General features: G+C 33.5%; 4 protein-coding genes across 4 annotated transcripts; all 4 read left to right on the top strand.

Moving 5' to 3' along the window:
• Positions 1-5,484: 5,484 nt before the first annotated feature.
• Positions 5,485-8,793, top strand: LOC107947367 (protein CYCLOPS). Its single transcript, XM_016882013.2, has 11 exons — positions 5,485-6,058; positions 6,176-6,231; positions 6,319-6,459; positions 6,543-6,591; positions 6,677-6,729; positions 6,859-7,529; positions 7,721-7,764; positions 7,879-7,927; positions 8,043-8,091; positions 8,229-8,357; positions 8,512-8,793. Exons 1-11 carry the CDS (start codon positions 5,738-5,740, stop codon positions 8,633-8,635), a joined length of 1,686 nt encoding a protein of 561 aa, XP_016737502.1. The 5' UTR covers positions 5,485-5,737; the 3' UTR covers positions 8,636-8,793.
• A 5,879-nt stretch (positions 8,794-14,672) lies between these two features.
• On the top strand, positions 14,673-15,485 carry LOC107944939 (protein BOBBER 1). Its single transcript, XM_016878761.1, has one exon. It carries the CDS (start codon positions 14,673-14,675, stop codon positions 15,483-15,485), a length of 813 nt encoding a protein of 270 aa, XP_016734250.1.
• Positions 15,486-18,497: 3,012 nt separating this feature from the next.
• On the top strand, positions 18,498-22,287 carry LOC107947368 (replication protein A 70 kDa DNA-binding subunit E). The gene is made up of 3 exons (XM_016882014.2): positions 18,498-19,034; positions 19,511-21,810; positions 21,918-22,287. The coding sequence occupies exons 1-2, from the start codon at positions 18,709-18,711 to the stop codon at positions 21,768-21,770; spliced, it is 2,586 nt and encodes an 861-aa protein (XP_016737503.1). The 5' UTR covers positions 18,498-18,708; the 3' UTR covers positions 21,771-21,810; positions 21,918-22,287.
• A 429-nt stretch (positions 22,288-22,716) lies between these two features.
• Positions 22,717-25,484, top strand: LOC107947369 (uncharacterized). Its single transcript, XM_016882015.2, has 4 exons — positions 22,717-22,972; positions 23,531-23,697; positions 23,858-24,145; positions 24,581-25,484. The coding sequence occupies exons 2-4, from the start codon at positions 23,557-23,559 to the stop codon at positions 25,229-25,231; spliced, it is 1,080 nt and encodes a 359-aa protein (XP_016737504.1). The 5' UTR covers positions 22,717-22,972; positions 23,531-23,556; the 3' UTR covers positions 25,232-25,484.
• Positions 25,485-25,843: the final 359 nt, after the last annotated feature.

The raw sequence follows: 25,843 nt of genomic DNA on the forward strand, positions 1-25,843 counted from the left end.
AAATGGGTTTGGGTTAGCTATTTACAAATATGAGCAAATTTGGGCAATATTTTAAACCAATATTTTGGGTCAGGTCGGGCTTGGGCAAGCATAATGTATGTTAATATAATGAATAGGCCCCACTTGACCCACGAACACCTCTAAGTATGTGTAACCACGTAATCAAAATCGTAATATATAACATTGGCACATCAATCTTAATTTCTAATTAGCCCATTATAAATTAGAAATTAGTTACTCCAAGTATCTGCACATATATTACCCATACTTTATTTAATAACTAGAGTCCAATAAGCCTTAACAAAATTAGATTACTTTTAATTTGGTTCATTTATGATAGTAAATAATACATGTAATTTTATTATTATATATATACATGTCATTATATAACTTTATAAGCTCAAAACTTGACTATCATATCCGTAAGTTATTCCGAATAATACTTGACTACCATATCCATAAGTTATTCTGAATAATTTCATCTATTACTTATGTTAAAATAGAATCAATGCAACTTTATAACTAAAACTATCACCGACCATGTGTATATATGTCAACATGACCAAATGACATATATTAGGTATGAATGCGTAGAATAGAAATTACATGCAATATGATCTAAATATGTTTATTTCCAACTGGTACTCCTTAATCTTACTGAGATCAAACCTTACCAAAATTAGAGTGTGAATAAATCAAATAAACTTTATTTAATAGAAAATAACCTTAAAAATTGTAAACTGAAATAACTGAATATGTGTCTATAACAAAAAGTATTTAAAATTACAAATTCCTATTAAAACCGAATATCCTCAAATGACATTACACCCATATGAGCAATGTGCTCATGAAAAACCTTGTGTGGTAATCCTTTAGAAAGTGGATCCACAATCATAGAGTTTGTCTCGATATACTTTATAGACGCCTAACCACTTTGAGCTCTTAGTTTAACAACCAGGAATTTAAAGTTTATGTGCATTGACTTTGGTGTGTTACTGTTGTTGTTGGAATAAATGTTTGTCATTTATTGTCACAATTTTCGCAAATTGCACATTAGTGACAAAATTTTGCATTCATATTCCATAAAAATCGGAGTCTGTAAACTTAATGATCTCTAACTTATCCGATCTTCGATATGTGAGCATGTAATGGTTTGTTTTCTGAAGATAATGTATGAACGTTTTGGTTGTTTTTCAATGATCCGTCTAATGTAATATAAAATTTGTTGGTTGCTCCATATAAGTTGTCTCATCAATGTCACCATTGAGAGACACATGCTTAACATCCATCTAATGTAGTTCAATATGAAAATATACTACTCAAATCATTAAAAAATTTATAAAAAATCATAAAAATACATCAAAATTATTAAAAATATAAAAAAAAATATTAAAGTGCAAAAAAATATAAAATATAGAAAATTATAAAAATTATTATAAATGATCAAAAATATATTTTAAAAATACCAAAAAAGCATTAAAAATAAAATATAATTTACAAAAAAATATAAATTATGAAAAAATATTAAAAATATATAAAAGTTGTTTTTAAATATAGACAATTATAAAGAGTATTAAAAATAATAAAATATTATAAGAAATAAAAATAAAAATAAAATAAAAATTAACTTGTTTTTTCATTTGGACACTAACCCTCGTTAACCACTACACCCCCAATTAAAATTTATAAAATTAAAAATATTTATTTGATTTATGAAGCTATTTGTTGTGCTCATCCACCGTAGACCTTTCAAAAGTTTGCACATCATTTATCCATCTTCGATGATAGGAGAGTATTTTGAAATGTAAACTAAGGCTTCATTTGGATAGTTAGTGAGTTTGCTCTCGGTGAAGTTAAAAATAATGGTAACAGTGAGATTAAAAACAGTGATGGGTGTATGTTTCGGTTCAAACGCAACTATAACGATGAGACAAAAACAAAAAATTATTATTATGGACATTAAATTAAAATGTGTATTCATATATAATAAAAATAATAAAATCATATTTATATTAATATAATATAATTAAAATTTATTAATAAAATAAAAGTAAATAATTTAAAACTTTAGAAAATAAAGGGGGTCATAATAGGTAGTATCTTTATATATAGTTTAACGATAGCTGTAGTATTAAATAATCTTAATAAAATTATTAATACATATCATTTACTTTTTTTATTTTGTAATGATTTGTTATAAAATTTATCTAAATATATTTACTAAAAAGTTATTGAAATAATGGTAGTATAGTTGCACGGTAAGAAAAAACAAGCGAAATATATGGGCAAAATTGGAAGCAACGCTGCGTTGAAAACGTCTAAATTTTCACTGTAGCAAATTACACCAGTAGAGTAACTAGGGGTGCAGCTTGACTAATGCAAATCCTGCTGCTATTATTTGAGAATACAAATTAATATTGTGCTTAAAAATCGGATATTGATCGAAATCATTAATAGATCTAATTAAACGATTCTATTGATCCATTTTGAAGAATTAAATGATGAATTGAATTTATTACCATAATTCTGATTTTTTAAAAAAATCATATGTTTATTTAAACTATGCTCATGAGTGATGAGCAAGTGTATAAATATACTCTGAAAAATAAGTGGGTATAAGAAATTGTGTCGACGGGATCTATTTGGTTTTAAATATACTTGAAATTCTTCTATTTCAAATTCGATTTGAACCAAAGATGGGGATCTATTCAGTTATTAGATGATACATAGTGCAATGCAGTTAAAACAATGTATTATAGTAAGAAAAGAGTATAGATACCTCATAGACAAATAGATTCATCAATGGATTCTCTATCCTATCTTTTGCCATCTAATTGATTCATGTTTGTTATAGGATAAAAAGACTTTAGAATCCACGATGGTGTTATCAGACATTGTCTGCGATGAAATTAAATTGTAAAAGTACTCTAAATGCACCATAACGTGGGTACATTGAATGGAGAAAATAGTTGAGAAGGTAAGTCGAGATTGTATATAAAATTGTAAATATTTTTTTTTATATTTTGTATTTTTTATAATTTTTATTTTTTGTAATTTTATATTATTTTTGAAACATTTTAATAATATTTTATAATCTTTTGCACTTTATTATATATTTTTAATATTTTTTATTATGTTAATAATTTTTAATATTTTTCTACAAAGTTTTTATAATTTGTTTTTTGATTTATAATAAACTTTATACTTTTCTATATTTTTATAAATTTTTTGAACTTTTAAATTTTTTTTATAATTTTTATGATTTTCTATAAATTTTAATGACTTTTTATATAAAATACCAATTTTTGCCTCATGGCAAAAAAACCAGGAAAAATAGCTATCGCACTGTGTAAGAGTTGACAATTGATAATCAAAGGGCTTAATAGATTATAATTTTAACATTCAAAGGCTCAATTGAAAGTGCACAAAAAATATAGGGGCATAATTGATTTTTTTGAAAAAAACTAAAAACTTCTAAGACCATTAGACAAATTTTGATTAACAACAATTTTAAGTTGTGGAGAACTCTTATCCATACCATATAAAAAATATATATTAAAACTAATACAAATTTTGGAAAGTTTTATCATTTGTAACAAATAAGTTTATTATTTGACTCAATTTAAAAAATATCTTAATACTCTCTATTTACAATTGCATATTTGATATGTTGAGTCATCGAGTATTGATGAATACTGTTTTCAGTCACTTTTGGATGGAATCAAATGTTACGAGCAATCAAGAGATTACAAGATAAATACGTCTCATCTTATGTCGATGCATACTTTATAATGCTTAAATTAGATAAAAGGCAAGGGTGAGTTTTGAAGTATGGTTAATGTAGGAGCTTATATCTCAAGTTGAATATACCTTGATATGACGCCTTTTGCATGAGATTTAACCCTTTTCTTTTATACACACCAGCTCTTAACTAGATCACTTTACTTACAAACACCAACTGCTACCATACAAGAAGAGCATGTACATTTTTATTAAATCCCGATATTATTCTTATCAGAAAAGAGAAACCCTAAGTTAACAAGGAATCACCCAAAAAGCCGGCATTCCAAATAGTAATGGTGATGATGATTCATGAAATGAAGATTCCATGGAATTATACCAAATACCTGTCGTATAAACCATAATCAAAATCCAACGCCCATTTGCTCCCTTCACAATCATAAACAAAGCTTCAGTCAAATTGACTGATGGTTTCTTTAATTATTTTATAAGCGTTCGTCGGCTTCCTTCATTCATATTTTATACAACCCTCCCCCTAAATAATGCACAAATCATTGGTTTAACTTAACCTAAAGTTGAAACTAAATAAAAACAAAGATTCTCCTAATCATTAATGATTAAACTCTATAGTAAAAATATAGTTACCAACACTAACCATCCGAAACTACAAAACCACCTTATTTTTTTATGAAGAAAACACTAAGGCACCATTGCTGCTCAAATCCATTCTATATATGTAGAAATTCAAGTTGAAATCACACGCATAATATGAAAATGCAAGTTGAAAATGCCCCCCAACTACTACACATTTTTTTATAGAGAAAGAAATAAAATGCTGTCTTTTTCATGCTAGTCGTCACTTCATTTTTTTCTAATTTATTTGTCACCCAAAGCCTTCAACTTCAACACGCAAAACCTCTCGTTTTTTTCACTACCGCGCTAGCATTTTGGGATTTCATGAATTTGATTTAAATAGGATTTTTAATTACGGTCAATTTAATGTATTATTGGTGAATAATAACATGACACATTATCATTAAGTTTAATAAAAAATAGTGGAGGATTTATCAATAAATACTAATAAATTTATTTAAACATAATTAAATAATAATTAATTATAAATAAATGCTACAACTCAAATCTCAAAGCTAAAGACCCTAAACCTTTATACCAAAATCTTGAATCCAAAAGTTATTAATATTTATTTAGCAGTCCTCCATATTTATTTGTTTAATTTAATAGTAATGTGTCATAATTATTCACTCACGGTGTATTAAGTATTATCCTTTTTAATTCAAATTTAGTCATAAAATGTGTAAGTATTAATATAAAATATCTTTTATTAATAAATAAATAATGACTAGCGCGACTCAAACCCAGACCACACTTAGGGCAATGAACACCCTAATCATTAGGCCATCACATGAGGTTCATCTTCTACTTTGATATATGCACATTAAATAAGTTTTTTTTTCTCAAGTTATTACTCTAATAACGTATACCAACTAATGTAATGTAGGCTATAATTTAAAATTTCACTCAATACTCCCCACCGTTACCAGAAAGTTAATATTGAAAAAGACAATTGATGGTAGGTTAGAATCTAAACAAACTCAAAATTCCAAGATTCCCATGTTGTTAGCATTTGTTTATGCTAACCCCACACCCTTAATTATTCAAATAAAGAAAACAAAATTTTTAGGCTTAGGTATGCCGTGTAATCTACTCGCATTAGACCCTTATTTTTAGTTTATTTTTTCCTAGTCCCTAGCTGGGTCTAATTTCCTAGCTTTGGCCTCGTTTTCAGCTTGATCTTGTTGAAACTATTTTTTCATTTGTTGATTCAAGAGTTGGATGAATTGGGTTTCTCGAGATTGTGAGCTAACAAAAAACATAATACTAACAGAGCTCTCTTCCAGGGATCTTTACACTACTGCAAAGACTCAAATGATTCACAGAATCCATTTGTTTACTACAGAGAGGCAAAGGTAATAATATGGTCAATGATGGGAAGGAGGGAAGCTTGCCAAGTGATTCTTTGCTAAAGCCAGGAAGTAGTAATAAGCAGAGTTTTGAGTCATATCAATTGCCTCCGAGCCATAGAAGTTACGGTGAAAAGAGTGGGATGGAGACAGAAGGGAGACAATTTTCAGATTTTTATAGGAACTCAAGTGAGGAGCTTTTTATAAAGTCGTTGATGGAGAGTCCAATGGGGATGCCAGTTCCAAATATGGAGATGTTGGGGTTTAAGAATCTCTCCCAGAATTTTCGTGCTGATAGTGAGGAGCTTTTCAGAAGCTGGCTCACCAATGGAGAGGCAAGAAACTTCTACTATTCACTGGTTTTGCAAATTTTACATTACTACTGCAAGTTTCCATCAAACCTTAACCAGGGAACTTATAACTTTGAGGCTGACGTAGTTTGTGTGTTTCAGAACCAGGGTCACAATTCTTCTAATATAGCACATCGTACTCGGCAAGCGTCGCGAAGGTATACATTTCCGAACTCAAGCTAGTATTTATTCAAGATTCTTGTTGAAATTAGACTTGACATACTATTTCTCGGAACTGAGTGCAGATTATCAACAGAGATGGCCAGTTTGTCGAGTCAACAGCCTACCACTTTGCTTCAAAAGAAAAAGAGCAGTGATGTATTACATCTGCAAAACAATTCCGTTGGGGGAGAAACATCAGGGGATTTGAATCAAAATTCAGCCAGGTGACACTGCATCACACTTGTAAAAGCTATTTTTATTTTACAATTCTGCATGTTTTTTACATTGTTAGTTCATTTCTCTTCAGAACTGCTGGTGACAGGGGATTTCAGGCTAGTAATTTATATTTGGCCAAGGTTAGTGTGTAACAGCTTTTTTCACACAAACATCAATTCAACAAAGGTCCATCACCTTCTGATGTTATCCCACTTCTTAATGCAGGCATGGTTTCATAGTTCACAGCCCATGACAAGAAGCAGATCTTCTGAATTAAGGTATTACTAATTTCTAGTTTAGGCTTATAGGAGTTACCTATCCATTAATCCCTGGGAAGTTCAATGATTTTGTACATTTTCATTGGTTTACAATAAGGAATTGTCCTTTAATCAACCTGTGTTTCATAGGAAGAGATATGCTGCCATGCAAAATGCTCAAACATCGCTTGGTATGGAGGCTGTACTCAATCCTTATGGAAATGGAGTCAACAAAATGAAAGAAGAATTACCGGATCCGAATGGTTTCAATGATATCACCATGTCTGAGATTCCTAATCAGTTGGGCACATTCATGTCCCCATCAAATTCATCCTCATCTACATTTAATGCACACCAAACTGGAAATGTAGATAAAGTTTCTTCTGTTGTGAGCATGCTAAAGGGTACACTAGAACGTAAAAAGCTCGGAAACCAAATCGAGAAAGAAGCGGTCGAAGATAGTTCTATTGTGCCTAAGGGCACCTTCAACCAAGGACAAGAGAACCATTTTCATGAAATTCCAGGGGGTTTCGCAGACTTACCCCTTGGCCAAGTAACAAATCCCGGGGTTGTACAAGCTGTTCAGGGTTCTATGGATCTTGAGTTGGAAGCTTTTGTAAATCCCATAAACACAATTCAGTTGAGCGCAGTTTCTCGAGAAGCTTCTCAAAGTGAATCCTCGGCTGCTGCACCGGTGATTTCATCTGGTTTGGATGCATGTGATGGCCCGAGCAATTCAAGTCAAACCTTAAGCATATGTGAAAGCACAAAGAAACAAGCTGGAAACAACTGGAACTCAGAAAATGGCTCTAAATCTAAAGGTATGCATTATGCACTTAAGTTTCACATTACACATAACCGAGCTTATATCAATTTTCCCCAAACAGATATCTTTACAGTTACCTATGGTTGATTCGTTATCTTGCTCACATAAAATTATGACCCTATAACCAGCTTTATAATAATCATATGCTCATCACTTGATATGAGGTTTTTCTCTATTCAACAACAGAATTCAGAGAAAGGATAATTGACAACTTGAAAGATGATCGGAAGGTATACTTCTTTTAGTTGGTATGAATTTAACGTACTTCCCAAACTATGGTGTGAACTGTGAACCTTGGGACAATATACTTACTTCTTTTTTCTTTTTTACCCTGGAATCATTAGCAAAGGGGAGGCCTAGTTCGCTACGGGTCTGTAACATCAGCAGATTCAGGTACTCAGCTTTCCTATTTGGCGTCTATTGTAGAATAGGGGTGGCAAAATCTGTGTGCTCTTGAGGTGGTTTGGTAATCTTCACTAAGACACTAATCTAACAAAAAATAATGCAGTGGACAGGACAGACCCTACAAAAAAACGAAGAGTGGAAAGGTCAAGAAAGTAAGTTAAACCATCTGTGCTATGCTCTTCCTTGGCAATGAGCTCTGTATTTGTCTTCTCCAATTAAGAATATAATCAAGCTTTTTATTTATCACCATAGTCATAGTTAAAAAGGTGTTTATTGTTTGATGAATCAGGATGGCAGAGGCAAAAGAAAGGAATTCGACCCCACCAATCCCATCCGACATGCAAGCAGTCTTAAAGCGTTGTGAAACTCTTGAGAAGGAAGTGCGTTCACTCAAGCTTAATTTGTCTTTCATGAACAGGTAACTTCACATCAAAGTTATTATGTTACTTGCTCATCATATACATATAGGTAAAGACTACGAGATTTTACTCTTTTTTCTTCCTTTTTCCTGTTCATCAATTTGGCATTGTAGTGAAAATTTAAATCTCAGATTTTTTTTATGTTAATTACAGAAAGGACTCGGAACAAACAAAGCAGATAGAAGAGTTGCAGAAGCAGAACGAGGAGTTGACAGATGAAAAGGAGCGGCTCTTAGAAGAGATTGAACGGATCATTTCGGATTCAGGCAACATGTAAAACATATATACTTTGATACACTCAACGATTGGCAGGGCAGATGTTCTCAGCCTTGGCCATCTATATAATATGTATGATGGAAACAATGTTACGCGTATAAACAACATTCTACATAAGCATGAATGTATATACAAGCACAGCCGTATGGCCATTATTTACTTGTTCTCCAAAAGTCAAACTCCCAAGAGTTTGTTTGACTTTACCCTCAAAATCATCAAAACGTTGCCTTTTAGTTTCCACAAGCGAAACAAAATTCAAAATTCTTAGTCACTAGTTCTTAAGTTTTATAAAAAAATAAGTAGAGATTAGACTGCTAAAACTCGATTTGAAAATTTGATTTTTTTTAATTTTGAGTTATCCGAATTTTGTTTTTTTTTTCAAATCAAAATTTTTTAGTTAACTTGAATTGAATTTAACAATTTGAATAACAAATTGATTCTCTAACAATTTTGAAAATGTACAAATTAGTCCCTCTAAAAATTACAAAATAATCTTTAAAAATTTAAATTGTTTATAAAATATTTTCTCCCAAAATTTTATAAATATATGTATTCAAAAAAGTTAAAAATTATTAAGAAATCTTAAAAATATATAAAAATAATAAATTATATATATATATATTTTAAAACTCCTAAATGATAATTAAACGAGTAAATTACCAAATTAAGTTCATCCTACTAATTATCTTGTTTTTTTTCTCTTATTTTATTTTTAAAAAGTTTTTAAATATATATTATTCATGTTTTTTAATTTAAGTTTAGTCATATTGTCAATAACATTTCAATACGGCTAGTTTAATTTTTTAATTTTAGTTGAATAAATTTATTTAATTTAACTCGATTCGAAATTTTTTTTAAATCAAGTTAGGATAATAAAATAAGACTTTTCAACATAATTAACTCAATTTTTTTACTCGATTCAACTCAATTCGATTGAATGCTCACCCCTAATCTCATCTACAATATTTGTGTAATAGTCCGATTTTTAGTGGTGTCGAAAATAGTGGTTTGAGGCCACCAAATCCGGCGAGTAAGCTCGTAAATTTTATTATTTAATATTTACGAGTCAAATATGATTTTAAAAAAGTTTTTGAATTAGTAATTTGTGTTTTATAATGATTTATAAAGTCAAGTGGTTTTAGAAAGTGAGGTATCGGGACCTCGTTTCTATAAACCGAGTCGTAAATATTTTTATAAATATTTACGGAGTGTCATTAAGGTAATATTAAAGTTTCGATAGTTAATTAATTAAAATGACTAAATTGAAAAATGTGCAAAACTTACTAATTATAATAATTATGTGATTAAATGGCTTGATTATTAAATGAGGGAGGACTTAATAAAAAATTACACCTAAAATAAAAGACGAGGCGGCATAAGAGAAAGATAATAATAAAATAAAGCCGATTAATGGCAATTTTGTAATTAAGTGGAAATTAACATAAATTAACTGAAATTACATTTTTATTTCATTTCTTCTCATTCATTCAGTCTAGCAAACACCATAACTAAGGGAAGGTTTCTGTTTTGGCTTTATTGATTTACATGTGATTATAATCGATCTTATTTCTTATAATTTTTATATTTTTGAGATCGTTGCAATTAGATCCAACTAGCCCCTACCTTCGATTTTGAAACTGTTAAAGATTTTGAATGTTTTCATTGATGAATCTTCTAATTTTTTATGTTAAATGATGAATTTGAGATATTAATTGTTATTTTAAAATATTTTATTAAGTGATTTTTGATAAATTTTTTGACTAGGGACTAAATTGTTGAAATAGTAAAAATACAAGGGTTTGTTGTGAAATTATTGCAAAAATGGGGTGTATTGAATGCCATGAATATTCAACTAGCATGGGTTTGCATTAAAAATGGTTGATTTGCATGTTTTGGGCTTAGGGACTAAATTGAATAAAAGTAAAACTTTAGGGCTATTTTGTAAAAAATAAAAAATGACTAAATTACATGAAATGAATTATTTATTGTCTAAATTAATATTTTGAATGAAATTATTAATTTAGATCAGGGTCGGGTGGAAAATCGAGGAAAATAGATTATTACCAAAATGCCCCTAAATCTTGGCATTTTTGCAATTTAGCCAAGTAAGTTCGTGTAACTAAATTGTACATTTATATGTTTTAAAAATTGAATAATATTGTGTGTGATTTGTACAATTGCCATGTATAATTATGATCACATATCTGATAATTATCGAGTCCCGTTTGAACCTTAGAAATTTGAAGGATACAAATGACAACATAGGGTTCCCGATTTGGTTGTGATCATTCATGTGTTGCGGACACACCACAGCTCTCTTGAGCTTCCCGATACTTGGCTCTCATGAGCTTCCCGATATACGGCTCGTATGAGTTTCCCGTTACTTAGCTCACACGAGCTTTCCGTTATTCAGCTCGAAAGAGCTTCCTGTTTACATGCTTGTATGACCGTGCATGTACATGAATTGACGGATTACAGTTTTGTACACTTTGTGTGTACTACCCGTGTATCCAACGATATTCTAAATGATTCAACGAGAAATGTTCTGTTACGAGACGATATGAGTCTGATACGAACTAATACTGGTATATACATGAAATACATGGAAATGATAGTACATGATATATTGATATATTAAAATGGGTGATATATGTATATGAAGAAACGGTAAGAGAATGATATGTATCATGACATGTACATATATGAATATCTTTGATATGTTGACACGTGGAAATTATGTAAGTTGAGACGAGTAATAAGCTCAAGTGTGACATGTTGAGATAATAAGGTTACCGATGTTGAATTTATATAAAATATGTTCAAGTATGCTAACAAGTGTTGTTGTTTGATACTTAGGCAAGTGCCAAGTTGTTGGTTGAATGATAATATGTTTAATTATAAGTTGCATTGAAATGGTAAGTGCTCAAATGGAAATATGCTTGAGCTGAAGAAAGAGTGGTAAGGTTTAAAGTTATTTAAAATCCTACTATGCTAGGGATGATATGTATAAGTGATGTTGTGGAATTATTCTTCTTATGAATTGTTGAATATAGCTTCATGAATCCTGCGGTATCAATATTGGATTATCCTTGATGTGTATAAATTTCATATTTGAAATGAATTAATATGATTAAAGTTTATACGAGCTTACTAAGTATTTATTGCTTACGTAGTTGTTTTCCTTTACTTTTAAGATTACCAGAGCTCCATTAGGTTGGAAGCTTGTTAGAGTTATATCACACTATCCATCAGTCCTATCGATATTTTTGAATGTTTTGATTTTGGTTATAATGACATGTATAGGTTATTTTTGGCTAAATATTGGCTTATATGTGTTTTGTTGAGTTTAGTCACTCATTTGGCTTATGTTTTGGTATTTTGACATGTGCATAATTTGCCTTAAAATGTTGATGTGTAGAATGATTTGTGGTTGAATGATGAAAGGTAAAATAGTAGTTAAAAATGCATATGAGGTACGTTTTATATCTTGGTGTGATTTGGTACTATGCTATAGTAAGTGCATATGTATTTGATGCTATTGAATAAGTGGTACAATTGGTACCAAATGGTAAGTTTTAGTAAATGATTTGCATGTTGTGTATTAATGCGATTAGACATAAAAGTTGGTTGATTACTTGGTTACATGGATTATAAGGTTAAACATGTTTGTATTTGTCATTTAAGGTGCCTAAGGGCATATTGGTTGTATGTGAATATACATGTTTAGGGATTGATTTTACTTGTTTTGGATGCCATAATATGAGTTGTTTATAATCATGATGTTAACTGAAGGTACATGTCTTGTTGGGTGAGAAAGATGGCTTACAAAATAACCTATTTTTGTCCACACGGGCAGAGACACGGGTGTGTGTTTCAGCCGTGTGTCCCCTGTATCTTTTAAAAGAATGCAAGTCAGTGAGTTACACGGCCTTAGACACGAGTGTGTCTCTTGACCGTGTGAGTCACACGGACTGGTCACACGGCCGTGTGACCCTTGCAATGTTAAAAATTTTAAATGTTTCCGAAAAGTTTTCTGAGTTTCCGATTTAGTCCCAATTTGTTTCTAATGCATAATTTGGGCTTTGAGGGCTCGTATAAGGGACAATATGTATAAACTCTGGTAATGCTCTGTAACCCTGTTCTGGCAACGGGTTCGTGTTAGGAGTGTTACAATTTGAAACTCAAAAATAAATTAATATATTCTAAAAAAATAATTTAAATAATGGACTGTGAGATTAAAATGTATCCATAAGTTGTAGAGGAATGGATTAGAATTAGTTGGTAATTTATTTTAAAAAGAAGGTAAACATTTTTATAGGAATAATGATATCAAATTGGATCTAATTTACACTTTTCATTCGCATACAGTAATACATATACATACAGTAATACAATCCAATAATGATATCCTAGAACCAGAAACGTCCAAAGCACCAGAAGAGAGAGATTGTCACAACCTTTGGCTATCGGTTTCAAGAAGAATGTCATCCATATGACATGTTTGAAGCCAAGACAAAACCTAACGAGCTGCCAAAATGTTCACCACGACCTTACTTTTCATAAAACCGAAGATACACTGCACAAAATCCCTCTCCTCTTTACGCACAATTGCGCCCCATCTCATATGCCCACTATCAACAAAAATAGCACCATCAAAATTGCATTTGAGAGCATACCCCCCACTGGCTATCTCTGACCTTAACTAAAAAAATTTAACTCACTCCAAACTCGAAAATTATTAGCATACTCGACTCTGATCCAATCCAACCTGAGTTTAAATTTTTTGTGAAATTGTGATTAATTATTTTTTTAAATAAAAGGTTTTGGCACCATTTCTTATTAAATTTACTTTAATTTATTTTTGGAGTTGTGTACTAATGTATATTTACACACATATGCTATAATTACAACATAGAAGAAAAAGAAGAAACAAAGATTCCTTCGATAAATTATTGAATTAAGAAGCTAGAAAATGAGGGAAAAAACCTTATAAAGGTAAAATGGGATTAGTATAGAGGCGATAGAATGAGACTAGTGATAAATTTTAAAGATTTTTAATTTAATTAATATTAAATATGTATAGATGGTAATTTCATAAATATCTCGAGGTAGGGTGGGCGGTTTCATTCTAAATCCGACCCGACTATTTTTAAAAATTAACCCACCCCAACTTAACCCTCAACTTTAATTAAAAAAAAACTGACTCTATTGGATTAAATTTAGGTTTTTTTGTCTTCCGTATGGCTAACCCATATGAGATATTAGAATAAGAAAGAAAAATACTCGTTTCTAAGTTACTTGGAAAAGAATTCTAAAAAATTAGGATACAAAAGAAAATAAAGGTATTAAAAACGTTATCTATTCGAGTAATAATGCAGTCAATTATTCCATATAAGTTTCAAATCAATTAGTTTGGTCTAGTGTGTAGCCTAAATTATTGTAAAAAAATGTTGCAAATGACTTGAAAGAATGTATTTTTTTTCTTCTTATTTTAATATCTCACGTAGGTTACTTGATGGGTTATAAAGTATAAAAATGATTTTTTTTAATTTTTAGAGTTAAAACTAAATTGATATATTTTTAAATATTGAGGCCAATTTTTTTTTTAGAATTAAAACTAAAATGATTAATTTTGTAAACATTGATAGCTAAATTTATTAAATTTTTTATATTTAGAATCAAATTAATGGAATATGTAAATATTAGAAGCTAATTTTATTATTAGACTAATAGAAAAGTTCACTTCAACTTAAAATATTTAGTTTTAAAAAGTTTAATGGTTAAATAAAAAAATTAATAATTAAGTGATCCAAATAAAATGAAAAGTATAATCGGATGACTATTTTTATAATTTACCATAAAAAGTTTTGAGCATTTTCCACGTTATTATTTAAGTGAAAATTTTAACTCAGACTACTCCATTTTTTAGAATAGAGGCCGAAGGGATTTCCTGGTACTTTTACCCGAAAGAACCCTAGTTTTTTTTATCTTCCAGTTAAGTTTGCACGTCAAAGGTTGTCACAGATCAGACTTGAGTCATGGAAGTCGATGATGGAAACGAGTCGAAACCCTCCGCCTCGCCAGTGGCTTTCAGTTCAGTTTTCGACCCTTCCAATCCTATAGGGTTTTTCAAATCTGCGTTCGCCTTCGCATCTCAGATGGCTGCAGATATCTTCGACGACAATCAAGAAGATAAGATGGAGAATAAAATCTTGTCACTTCTTGATGATATCAAGAAAAGAAAGCGGGAAAAGAAAGATGAATCAGAAGAAGAAGAAGATGCTGAGAACAAGAGATGGAGAACATCGGAAGCAGATACTAAAAAGCCGTCCCATGACGATCCGTTGCCGCCGAACAAAAACAATGGTCTTGACATGAAGAACTATTCATGGTCGCAAACTCTAGGAGACGTCATGGTTCAGGTCCCAGTTCCTCTCGGAACCAAAAAGAAACTCGTAATATGCGATATCAAAAACACGTCTCTACGAGTGGGGGTTAAGGGTCAGCCGTTGTTGATCGACGACGAGTTATTCCAGGCGGTGAAAGTTTGTGAGAGTTATTGGACACTGGAAGATAATGAAACGGTTACCATTCTGTTATCAAAGTGTAATCCATGGGAATGGTGGAAATCAGTGGTGAAAGGTGATCGAGGGATTGATACTAGCCGATGCGAACCGGGACTGAGACGGTTGGATGGCTTGGGCTACGAAGCGGAACGTCACATGAGAAAGCTGTTGTTTGATTATGGGCAGAAGTGTAAGGGACTCCCAACAAGCGATAATTGTCCGGAGGTGCTCCAGAAATTCATTGTTCACCATCCATATTTGAACCTTCCTCCTCAAAGTAAATGAGATGATTCATTTCAACAGCCAACTTTTTACTTTCTGCAACTTCTTCAGCTTTTAATTCAATTGTTCTGATAATAGACTGATTTCAATTCTTAGATTTGTATTTGATGGCAGTTTTATCAGAAGATTTATATTCGATGTTGCGGCTTGCTTGTGTTTAGTTTTAGAATTATATATCAATAGCAAAAATTCATTATATTGCCAACATTCAAAGATGAATATCACTTGCCACATATAGAGGAGCACATGGTCTAATCAATATCATCATGAGATTAAGGAAATCCCATGCAAGAAGACCCACATGACTTAGCTCTCAAGTGCAATGAATAGTGACCATCCGGTAAGAAAAGATATGTTTGATTATCATTTGGAAAGCCAAAAATGAGGTTATTGTTAAGAAATCAATCCTGAATCTTTTGACCAAATAACACACCACCAACTGACAAATGGAACCCATTCGGGCACAAACTACCTTCCTCTCTACAACGACTTGGTCAATTCGGAAATTTGCTTTTATGTCTGCAGACAGGAGGCCGGGAAAAGGCTCGGATGTTTTGCGATTATCCAGAATGAACAAGGTGTCTCCTTCATAATATGTAGAATCCTTCGAGAATGCTCTAAATTTTTTTTTCAAAATCATTATGATTGCGTTTTATAATGAAAATTTAAAACAACGAGAGAAATTAAATAAAAATTGAAAACTTTGGGGAGTATGAATCCATTACACTCCAATTTAGCGAATCCACCATCAAATTATTGTTTGGTTGACGTATTATGACTCGTGTTGAATATGGACTTGAACCTCCCCACTGAATACGCGATTCAAGGAGTGTGGAACAAGAAATTAGCCCGAAATGTTCTAATTTTACCCTCAGGATTCTAAAACCTTCGTCAGCAGCCCCTCTCACATAGCCTCCATTGCTCTACTCTTTCTCTTCTGAAAAAGCAAAGAAAGAATCGGTTCTCAACCAAACTTTGATTTTGCTCTGCTTCTCTTTTGTCAAATTCCATTTATTCTCCTTCACTCTCTCACTTTGACAGTCAGGCAAGCAATTTTCACCCCTTCCTTCCCTTTTGCTGCTACATTTTACTGTTTCATAATCAATTGCTAAATTACTATTTTTGATATTGTAGAGTGATTGTTGTGCTTTGTATCTTGTTTGGGGTTTTTAGGGCTTTGGGAATTAATCTCTCTAGAAATCAAGGTCTGAGTTTTAGTGGGATTATTGGTTATTATGGGGCGTTATTTTGAGGGATTTCAAGGTTTTTTTCTTTGGTCAGTGTTGATTAAATAAAATTGATTTTAACAGAATTGCTTCCTCTTCATTTCTTTGCCTTTCAGCTAGGAGAGCTTAGTTGATTTGAACATTCTTTATGCATGATTAAATTAATTCTTAATTGTTCCGGCAATCTTTCAAGTGAAGGGTGATGGGTTGGTCGAGTTTTTCTTGAAATTTGATTTTTGTAATATTCTTCTTTTAGGGGATAGAACCAGGTGTTTCCAGTTGCATAGGTTAAAATCTGTACTCAGCACTGAGATATTTGCCGTTTTTTTAGAAACCTTTATAATGGCTATTGTGTAGCTGCTAATAGGTGGTACCCGTTGTTTTGACAGAGCAGGTCCTTCAAAGGCAGAGAGAGGTCCCTGGATATTCTTTTTCCGAATACATGGATTAGAGTACTGGTCGCATTCCTTCAACATCTTTTCCTTTTTTGTTTTTCCATATAACAGTTTGGTGCTTCGCACAAATCGCTTATTAGCAGTGATATCGTATGGTTCACAAAGCTTTCTGGAATGCCATCTTTTCTGTATTTTGATGTTAATGTTCATTTACAAATTAGTCAGCTATACTATTTGCTAATTAGGATCATATCCTTTAAATACTTTATCTCTTCATTGGGTGATTTCAGAAGCATATTTACTTTGTTACTTGAAGGATAAAAATCTCAGTAGTCTCCTTTATTCGTACTGTTAACTGTCATTAGTGACTGTTGAAGGAAAGCCTTGAGGTGTCTGTAATTTGTTAAATTCAACTAAATATGAAATCTACTGCATGAATAAGCAGCTTACTTGTAGTCAAACGTTTTTGGTGCCCAATTGTCAAAGGACTAAAAATAATTGTCATATCATGATTTCGAGAGATCAAAAAGTTATCGAATTTGCTCATGCAATATGATGAAGAAGAATTTGGACAGAGCGAGGGGATCAACGAAGATGAAGATGGAGAAAAAAAAAATCTTTTACTACAATTTAATATAAAATATTATTTTCAAATTTTAGAAAATACAAAAATAAAAAATCTTTTCATATAATTTAATATGAAATATTATTCTTTAATATTAAATTGATGTAAAAAAAATATTAAAATATTAAAAGGCATATTTGTCATTGAGTATTTTTTTACAATTATATAATTATTCTTTTCAACCAAATGAATACTATTACAATACTTATTCCATCTAACAAAATCACTGTTATGCCTATTTAATTACATTCTCACAGAATGACTATTTTATTACAACTTTATTTCATTCCAGTGAACTAAATATATTGTAAATAGTTGAGAGAATTGAAAGAATATGATTTAAATTAAAAGAAAAAAAAGACTTAAATTTATATAGCAAATAAACTGGTCATTTTAGTCGTTTAAAAAAAATTATCAATTGAATTTTTTAACTATTTGGAAAATTTTATCATTAGACGAAAAATTACTGAGGTGTTAGCAGAGACATTAAAAGCGGGTCTTATAAAACACATTTTTGGCCATCTCAATTTAAAACACATACTGCTAAATGTGTTTTCTATTTTTCTCTCCAAATCTATTTATCTCTTTAAATTAAAAAAAAAACGACATACTTTACTAAATATTTTTCAAATTTGACATTTTGGGCTAATTTTTCCCATGACACGAACCGTATTTTATGTTTAACAAAATGCGTTAAACAAGTGTACAGTGGAAGTAGGGACACGTTGGGAATTTCAAAAAACATCATTCCCTCAATTTGGAACCAAAATTTCCGAAACTCTAGATTTGGCGCTCTTCATCTCTCTCTCTCAATTAACTGGCCAAGTGAAGTGTCGCTTCTAACATTTTGCCCTAGGTTTTTTCTCCTGCAATCCTTCAGTTTCCTCTAAAAATTTTAACCCATCATTTCGAGTTTTCTCTTATTCTCTCTCGATCCAAACATCTATCTGTGCCCAAAAGTCCCTAATTTGAGGGCTTCGATGGAGGTAAATCTGACGGGAGGGGCAGTGGCTCGTATTATAAACAGAGAGGTGTCGACGGAGAGGGATTTGAAACCTTTGCTTCAAGTCATAGAGTTGAAAGAGGTTCAAACGACGTCTAAGAATCCGCAGCAGCAGCAGCAGCAGCAGCAGCAGCAAGAACCGAAAAAGAGCGAGAGGTATAGGCTATTGCTATCGGATGGGTCGTTGACGCAGCAAGGAATGCTCGCTACCAGTAAGAATGAACTTGTGAAATCCTCGAAGCTGCAAATTGGCTCCGTTATTCAATTGACTCAGTACATTTGCAACGTAATCCAAGATCGCATGTATACCCCTCTTTCTCTCTCTTTATATTTATTTCTGGACATATTTTCGATGAAAGATTGAAGGATATTTTTCTTAATTACTATTTCGTTTATTTCACCATTCAGTTGATGATCCTTTGCGTATATAAAGAACTTATATTTGTTGGGTTTCAACCTGTGACGACATGATTAGTTGTCTGTTTTGTGTTTTTGGGTGGGTTTATATATTTTTCTTCTTTTCATTGTTAATTGATGACAATAACTTGGCACGTTTATATATCTAACGATTGATTTGGTTCTTTTCTTCTTGAACTTAAAATTTAATTTCTCAAAGTAATTGAATATTTTGTTCACAATTCACACTTTAAACTCTGATGAGGGATCCGTCTTTGTGTCTGCATAGCTTTTTGCTCAAGCTTTGTGATTTTTGTTGCATCTCTGTGTAGGTCAATGTGCTAATTTTCTCGATGACCTTATTTTCTGTCCCTTGCATGCAGGATTGTTATTATCATTGAGTTGGATGTGATAGTTGAAAAATGTGATATTATTGGGAAGCCTGTAGCAGCACCAAGATCTTCTAGGCTAACTCAAGCCCCTACTGATCAACCTGGGACGGTGATGGCACAGAGCAATTCATTAGGGGGAAGCTCAGTTGGGGGCAGCATGGCTGATAGGTTGAACTCAGCTGGGACCACTCTGCAACAGCCTAGAATGAATCAATGGCATGGTAATTCTCGTTCAAATGAATCTGATCAGATAAACTATCCTGCTGCAAATGCACCACCCTCTTATCCCAAAGCGGATCCTTCTGCCGGTTTTCCTGGATCTTCACCTCTAGATAGACCATATGGTGTTCAGAGTACGGGTTTCAATAATCCGAGGCCAGCAACTTCACGTCCTCTAAGCACCTCTAACTACCAATCCGTACCTACATATCAACAGCCATCCCCAATGTACACTAACCGAGGGCCTGTTGCCAAGAATGAGGCACCACCCAGGATAATCCCAATTTCTGCTCTGAATCCATATCAGGGCCGGTGGACAATAAAAGCCAGAGTAACAGCAAAGGGAGAACTTAGGCGCTACAACAATGCACGTGGTGAAGGAAAAGTTTTCTCTTTTGACCTCCTTGATTCTGATGGTGGAGAAATACGGGTGACCTGCTTTAATGCTGTGGTTGACCAATTCTATAACCAGATTGAAACTGGTAAGATATATCTGATTTCTAGGGGAAGTCTAAAACCCGCTCAGAAGGCATTTAATCACCTTAATAATGAGCATGAAATACTTCTTGATAGCACATCAACAATACAGCCATGTTATGAGGATGACAACAGAATTCCAAGACAGCAATTTCATTTCCGTACCATAAGTGATATTGAAGGTATGGAGAACAATAGTATTGTGGATATAATTGGTGTGGTATCATTTATCAGCCCTGCTGCTTCAATAATGAGAAAAAATGGTGTTGAAACTCAGAAGAGAACCCTTCATTTGAAGGACATGTCTAGCCGAAGCGTTGAGTTAACTTTATGGGGATCTTTATGCAATGCTGAAGGACAAAAGCTCCAATCTTTGTGTGATTCTGGGGAGTTTCCAGTTCTGGCTGTGAAAGCTGGTAGGGTGAATGATTTTAATGGGAAGGCAGTGGGCTCTATCTCTTCAACCCAGTTATTTATAGATCCTGATTTTCCTGAGGCTCATAGTTTAAAGAATTGGTTTGTCACTGATGGGAGGAACACTCCTACTGTCTCTATCTCCAGGGAAACGTCAAGTGTGAGTAGAACAGATAATAGAAAAACTTTATCACAAGTCAAAGATGAGAAGCTCGGAACTTCTGAGAAACCAGATTGGATTACAGTGGCAGCAAGGATTGCATACATCAAGTTGGACAATTTCTGCTATACAGCTTGTCCCATCATGAATGGGGATCGTCAATGCAACAAAAAGGTTACAAATAATGGAGATGGGAAGTGGTGGTGTGATAAATGTGATAGGTCAGTAGATGAATGTGACTACAGGTATATAATTCAGTTGCAGATACAGGATCATACAGGTATAATATGGGTGACTGCTTTTCAGGAATCTGGTCAGGATATCATGGGGGTGCCTGCAAAAGATTTGTACTATCTGAGGTATGAAAACCAAGATGATGAAAAATTTATGGAAATCACTCGTCGAGTTATGTTTAATAAATACATATTCAAGTTAAAGGTAAAGGAGGAAACTTTTAGTGATGAACAGCGTGTGAAATCAACAGTGGTGAAAGTAGAAAAAGTAAATTTTTCGTCGGAAGCGAGGTACCTTTTGGATTTGATTGATAAGATTAAAGCAAATGATTCAGGTCTTTTTGCACCAAAGGCAGAGTTTACCACTCCCAATACTGGACTGGATTACACCGGAGTTGGGATTGATGGAAGGAGGGATCTTGCACCACCAACTGCTAGTAGAGAAAATGGATTACCAGTAAACCAAGGGGGTCAATATGGAAACCATTATGGTGGTTCTGGGCTTAGAGAATCTGCTTCGAACATGGATATATTCTGTAATAGTTGTGGGGTTACAGGTCATAGCTCTACAAATTGTCCTACCATCATGAATGGTCCAGTACAGGCCATTGGTAGGGGCTATTCTGATAGAGTATTTACTGGGGCAAGTGTTGGTGGTGTCTCAGGTGAGTGCTTTAAATGTCATCAAACTGGACATTGGGCCAGAGACTGCCCAAACTCTGGACGTTTACCTCCATTGAAGCACTGATTTTTCTTCAGGAAGATATGGAGGTGTTCAGAGGCAACAGGTAGGCTGGTTTTGAAGTTTTTTGGAATATGTATTGAACATTAAATCAGCCCATCATTTTGTAGCATATCATCTATCCCTTCTAATTGTATGTTATTGGTTTCTCAGGAGTTAGACATTGGACTTGGGAGGCATGAGTTGCTGCTGGAATGCCATTTGGACAACCTTAAAGTGAACTTAATAGGTTAGGGCTTTCTGGCAGAGACTTGAGATGGCGGTGGCCCAGGTTCTGTCATTTTGTATTGGGGTCATGCATGCGAAAAGCCTGATGAGCTTGGCAGTCTGAAAAGGGTAGCTTTTCAAGCATTTTGGTTTTGGTGTATTTAGTGCGGACTCTATATCTTTACATATTGCATGGGTCTGTTTTCTACATGTAAAAAAATGGGATTGTGGTATAATCTTTGGTTGTACTAACCTTTTGTTGCATTGCGTGTTCCTGAATTTTATGACAAACACCTTCCATTGGTTTGCACTGAAATTTGAAATTTTCGTTTTTAAAAATGTCTGTATAAAGTCACAAGCAGTAGAAACTAGAAAGCAATTGAATCTGTGCCATTATGACTTGTATGGAAGGCAAAGGCATGATGAGGGCCGTCGGAGCTGTTCAAGTCAAGACAGGCACTCTGAATTTAGTTGTAGTAAAAAAATGAGGGGTGTACTCGCTCCCAACTAAGGACAATGTTATTAAACATGAAATTCTACCATCATGTGTTCCCATCCAAAACTCGTTGGATAACTTATTTGAACCTAACCAACCAAGTTTCCAAGCCAAAAACCGCAAAAGTATTTTCTAACCCAAAATTCTACAAGAAATTAGGAAGTTATTAGTATAATTAATGACTAATTACAGCCAAATTATTGATATTATTCGACCTTTTATTTTTCAAAAAAAAAAAAACACTGGCTGCCCCAAGGCCTTAGCGGATAGTCGAACGTGGCAAAATAAATTGTTGTGATGGTCATTGGTTTAACAGCCACAGCCACACAGGCCAGACATAATAAAATAATAAAAAAGCCGCTTTGGCGAATCGTGAATTGGTGATTGTGTGAGCCACACGTCCTTTTGCTGTTGGTTTTCAGTAATCTTGCGTTTCTCCGTCGGGTTTCCAAGTTTCAGGGCTGAGCTCAACATCGAGGAAACCTCACGACACAACATCCATCCAGTAATTTCTCCACCTACTCTCGTTTCTTTTCATTTCCTCTTAGGTTACAATTAAAATGTTAGGGTTTCTCGATTCTTCTCCTTAATATTGCTATTGCCATTATGAATAAATAAATTGCGAATGCTTCTTATTGTTTCCATCTGAATTACTAATATTGTTTTGTGTTGGAATCTGCTTTCAATTGCTTTTGGTTGAACCATTCAGTTGCAATTATTGTACTAGTATATGTATACTCGCTGTTCTTTCAGCTAGACATATAAACTATAGATAGAACGTCATATGAAAAAGGATTTCATGCTTTTGTGTTCCAATACCCTTAATTAGGAGCTGCTTCTAGCCTTATGCTTTCTTCAATTAGTTAAAATTTCCTGTTTATCAAATTTCATTCTTCAAAACAATGCAATCTATATTCTGGGCTTCGCAAGGAACCTTCAACATCCTTTTATTTTGCATTTGGCTTTTTTTTTTTTTGTAATCTCAAAATTGGAGGTGGGTGCCTTCCCTCCCCTCATGTCAATTCAACCATTGGTTTCTCAAGTGTAGAGGCTTTCTTTGCAGGTAACTTGTTTTGGTTACTGGAGACAATGGACTTCGGGTTCAAGGGAATCAATGAGGACACATCTGCGTGCTCATTTAATGAGACAGACATTCAGAAATGTCCATTTCTTAAGAACATTAACAAACCCACCGACTTTTCATTCCCTTCAATGAGTTTTCCCATGCCTGTAAGTTCTTCTAGTCCTTTTTGTATCCTCCTTTTGGAGGATTCATGCATTGGTGTCTGTGTGTATATATATTATATGCATGCAAACATATATAAATTCTGAACTGTTAAATAGCCCTTGCCCTTGAGTTGATTTCTTCAATATCTTTCTGCATGTACAGGGAACTAGAGGTCCTTTATTTGAAGATGGTCCAAACTTTGATATGGCATTTAAGCTTTTTCATGGGAAGGATGGCATTGTACCTCTCTCAGGGAGGTCTGATGTTCCCTGTGACAGAGACAAACAGGAGCCTACCATCCAATTTAACCCATTAGCAGGAAAAGCTGCAACAATTAGCCTTTCAGCTTTTAGCTCAGGAGGGCCCTTCAGCTTTGGTCCCTTCTCAGATAAAAGGAAGAACCAGAAAAAGAAATCCGACTCATCTAACAAACAAGAACCCTCTTCTCAGGTAATCACACATACTTAGACCAATGCAATGTTTTAATTTAGAAGAATGATTTACACAATTTGAGGAATATAAAAATGAAGAGATGAGTGTAAGTATCATCACCGCAGCGCTGCATTGGCAAATAAGAATTGAACCCACCTAAATATAACATGATGTGAGGTCTCAACATCAACTTTGGAGCAAACTGTCTTTATGAGCCCATAAAAGATTTATACTTGTTATATTTCGGTATACGTTTTTAGGCTGGTCTTCATTAGTTCTGAAATACATTGATGCCTTCTAGAGAAATGAATCAATAATCTAAAAATCAATGGATCTTTTGTACAAGCTTAGCAGTATGAATTATGATTTTCCATGTAACCATTAGATGATGTATTTGATACCTGATAATCACTGCAAGCTACACTGATTCTGAGATGTATTATGATCCTTCAGAAAGGAAATTCATCAAATCATGATGCAATGGGAAACGAGTGGTTACAAAATGGGAATTGCCCAATTGCAAAATCTTACAGAGCAGTGAGTCGTGTCCTACCACTTGTGGCGACACCTTTTCATCTCTCACCTGCAATGAAGTTTAGATGCCCCCCTGCTGTAGTTGCTGCAAGGGCTGCCCTAGCACGCACTGCCCTTGTTAAAAACTTACGCCCTCAGCCACTGCCTGCAAAGATGTTTGTTATTGCTCTCTTGGGCATGGCAGCTAACGTGCCTTTGGGTGCTTGGAAGGAGCACACTGAAAAATTTTCTTTATCATGGTTTGTAGCTGTGCATGCAGCTGTGCCCTTCATAGCCATGCTTCGGAAGTCCGTCATAATGCCTAAAACAGCTATGGCCTTGACAATTGGAGCTTCTATCCTGGGGCAGGTTATTGGTTCAAGAGCTGAAAGGCAGCGGCTGAAAGCAGTGGCTGAAAGGGAGAAGGTGGCAGCTGAAACAGCCATTGCTGCTGTTGTGGCTGGGTATAATGATCTAAGTCAGGTCGATCCTTCCGGTGCAAGCCACTGTGGTAGAGAAGGAGCTATCTGGGGACCCATTCCAGTGAAGGTGAGTCGACCATCCTCTTCATCAGACAGTGTGTGCTATTGACAAATAAAAGAAAACGGCTACTTTAAGTACTATATAGTAGAAATGGCCTGAGCAAAGTTTCATTTTTATAGAATTTGGGAATGCTTAAGGTCATGTAGTAAAGTAATATGGCAGTTCCTAAGGTAAAGTAAACAGTTATTGCTAGAGACAGTTGTGTAAAATATGAATAGTACTTTCCTGTTTCTACTGTAAAAAGAAGACTACTTTTGATTTGAAGTGCATATAATATAAATATTATTGTGTTCCGGAGTCATTGATTGATGAATTCGGTGTGTTTGAACTTTGAACCTTGGGCTTGTAAGTTGTCTTTTAAGCACATGGAGAGCAAGTCCGGGTTGAAAAGTTATCCGGGAATATTTATATGCATGTATGGTTGAGAATACAGATATAATATTAAAGGATAGTAGTAGTAGTAATTATCTCCGGGAATTGGGGAGAACATGCGTTGTGGGAAATAGCAAGTTGAGCTAGATTTTTTCTTCTCAAATAATTCAGAAGTAGGAACCGACGGTACCGGAGAGGGACATTCACTTAAAAACAATTGAATGCTTTTTCCTTGTAAGAATTTGCTTCCACTACTCAAACATAATGGTTTTTTACTCGTTAAAAACA

This window comes from Gossypium hirsutum, chromosome D12, assembly GCF_007990345.1.
Source record: "Gossypium hirsutum isolate 1008001.06 chromosome D12, Gossypium_hirsutum_v2.1, whole genome shotgun sequence".
Lineage (NCBI taxonomy): Eukaryota > Viridiplantae > Streptophyta > Magnoliopsida > Malvales > Malvaceae > Gossypium > Gossypium hirsutum.

Excerpts from the sequence above, each read along its gene's own strand:
- LOC107947367 (XM_016882013.2), top strand. The coding sequence starts at position 5,738 with ATGGTCAATGATGGGAAGGAGGGAAGCTTGCCAAGTGATTCTTTGCTA. Across the intron at positions 6,232-6,318 it reads ACTCGGCAAGCGTCGCGAAG|ATTATCAACAGAGATGGCCA; the intron begins GTATACATTTCC and ends AACTGAGTGCAG. Across the intron at positions 7,530-7,720 it reads AAATGGCTCTAAATCTAAAG|AATTCAGAGAAAGGATAATT; the intron begins GTATGCATTATG and ends ATTCAACAACAG.
- LOC107944939 (XM_016878761.1), top strand. The coding sequence starts at position 14,673 with ATGGAAGTCGATGATGGAAACGAGTCGAAACCCTCCGCCTCGCCAGTG.
- LOC107947368 (XM_016882014.2), top strand. The coding sequence starts at position 18,709 with ATGGAGGTAAATCTGACGGGAGGGGCAGTGGCTCGTATTATAAACAGA. Across the intron at positions 19,035-19,510 it reads AACGTAATCCAAGATCGCAT|GATTGTTATTATCATTGAGT; the intron begins GTATACCCCTCT and ends CCTTGCATGCAG.
- LOC107947369 (XM_016882015.2), top strand. The coding sequence starts at position 23,557 with ATGGACTTCGGGTTCAAGGGAATCAATGAGGACACATCTGCGTGCTCA. Across the intron at positions 23,698-23,857 it reads CAATGAGTTTTCCCATGCCT|GGAACTAGAGGTCCTTTATT; the intron begins GTAAGTTCTTCT and ends CTGCATGTACAG. Across the intron at positions 24,146-24,580 it reads AACAAGAACCCTCTTCTCAG|AAAGGAAATTCATCAAATCA; the intron begins GTAATCACACAT and ends ATGATCCTTCAG.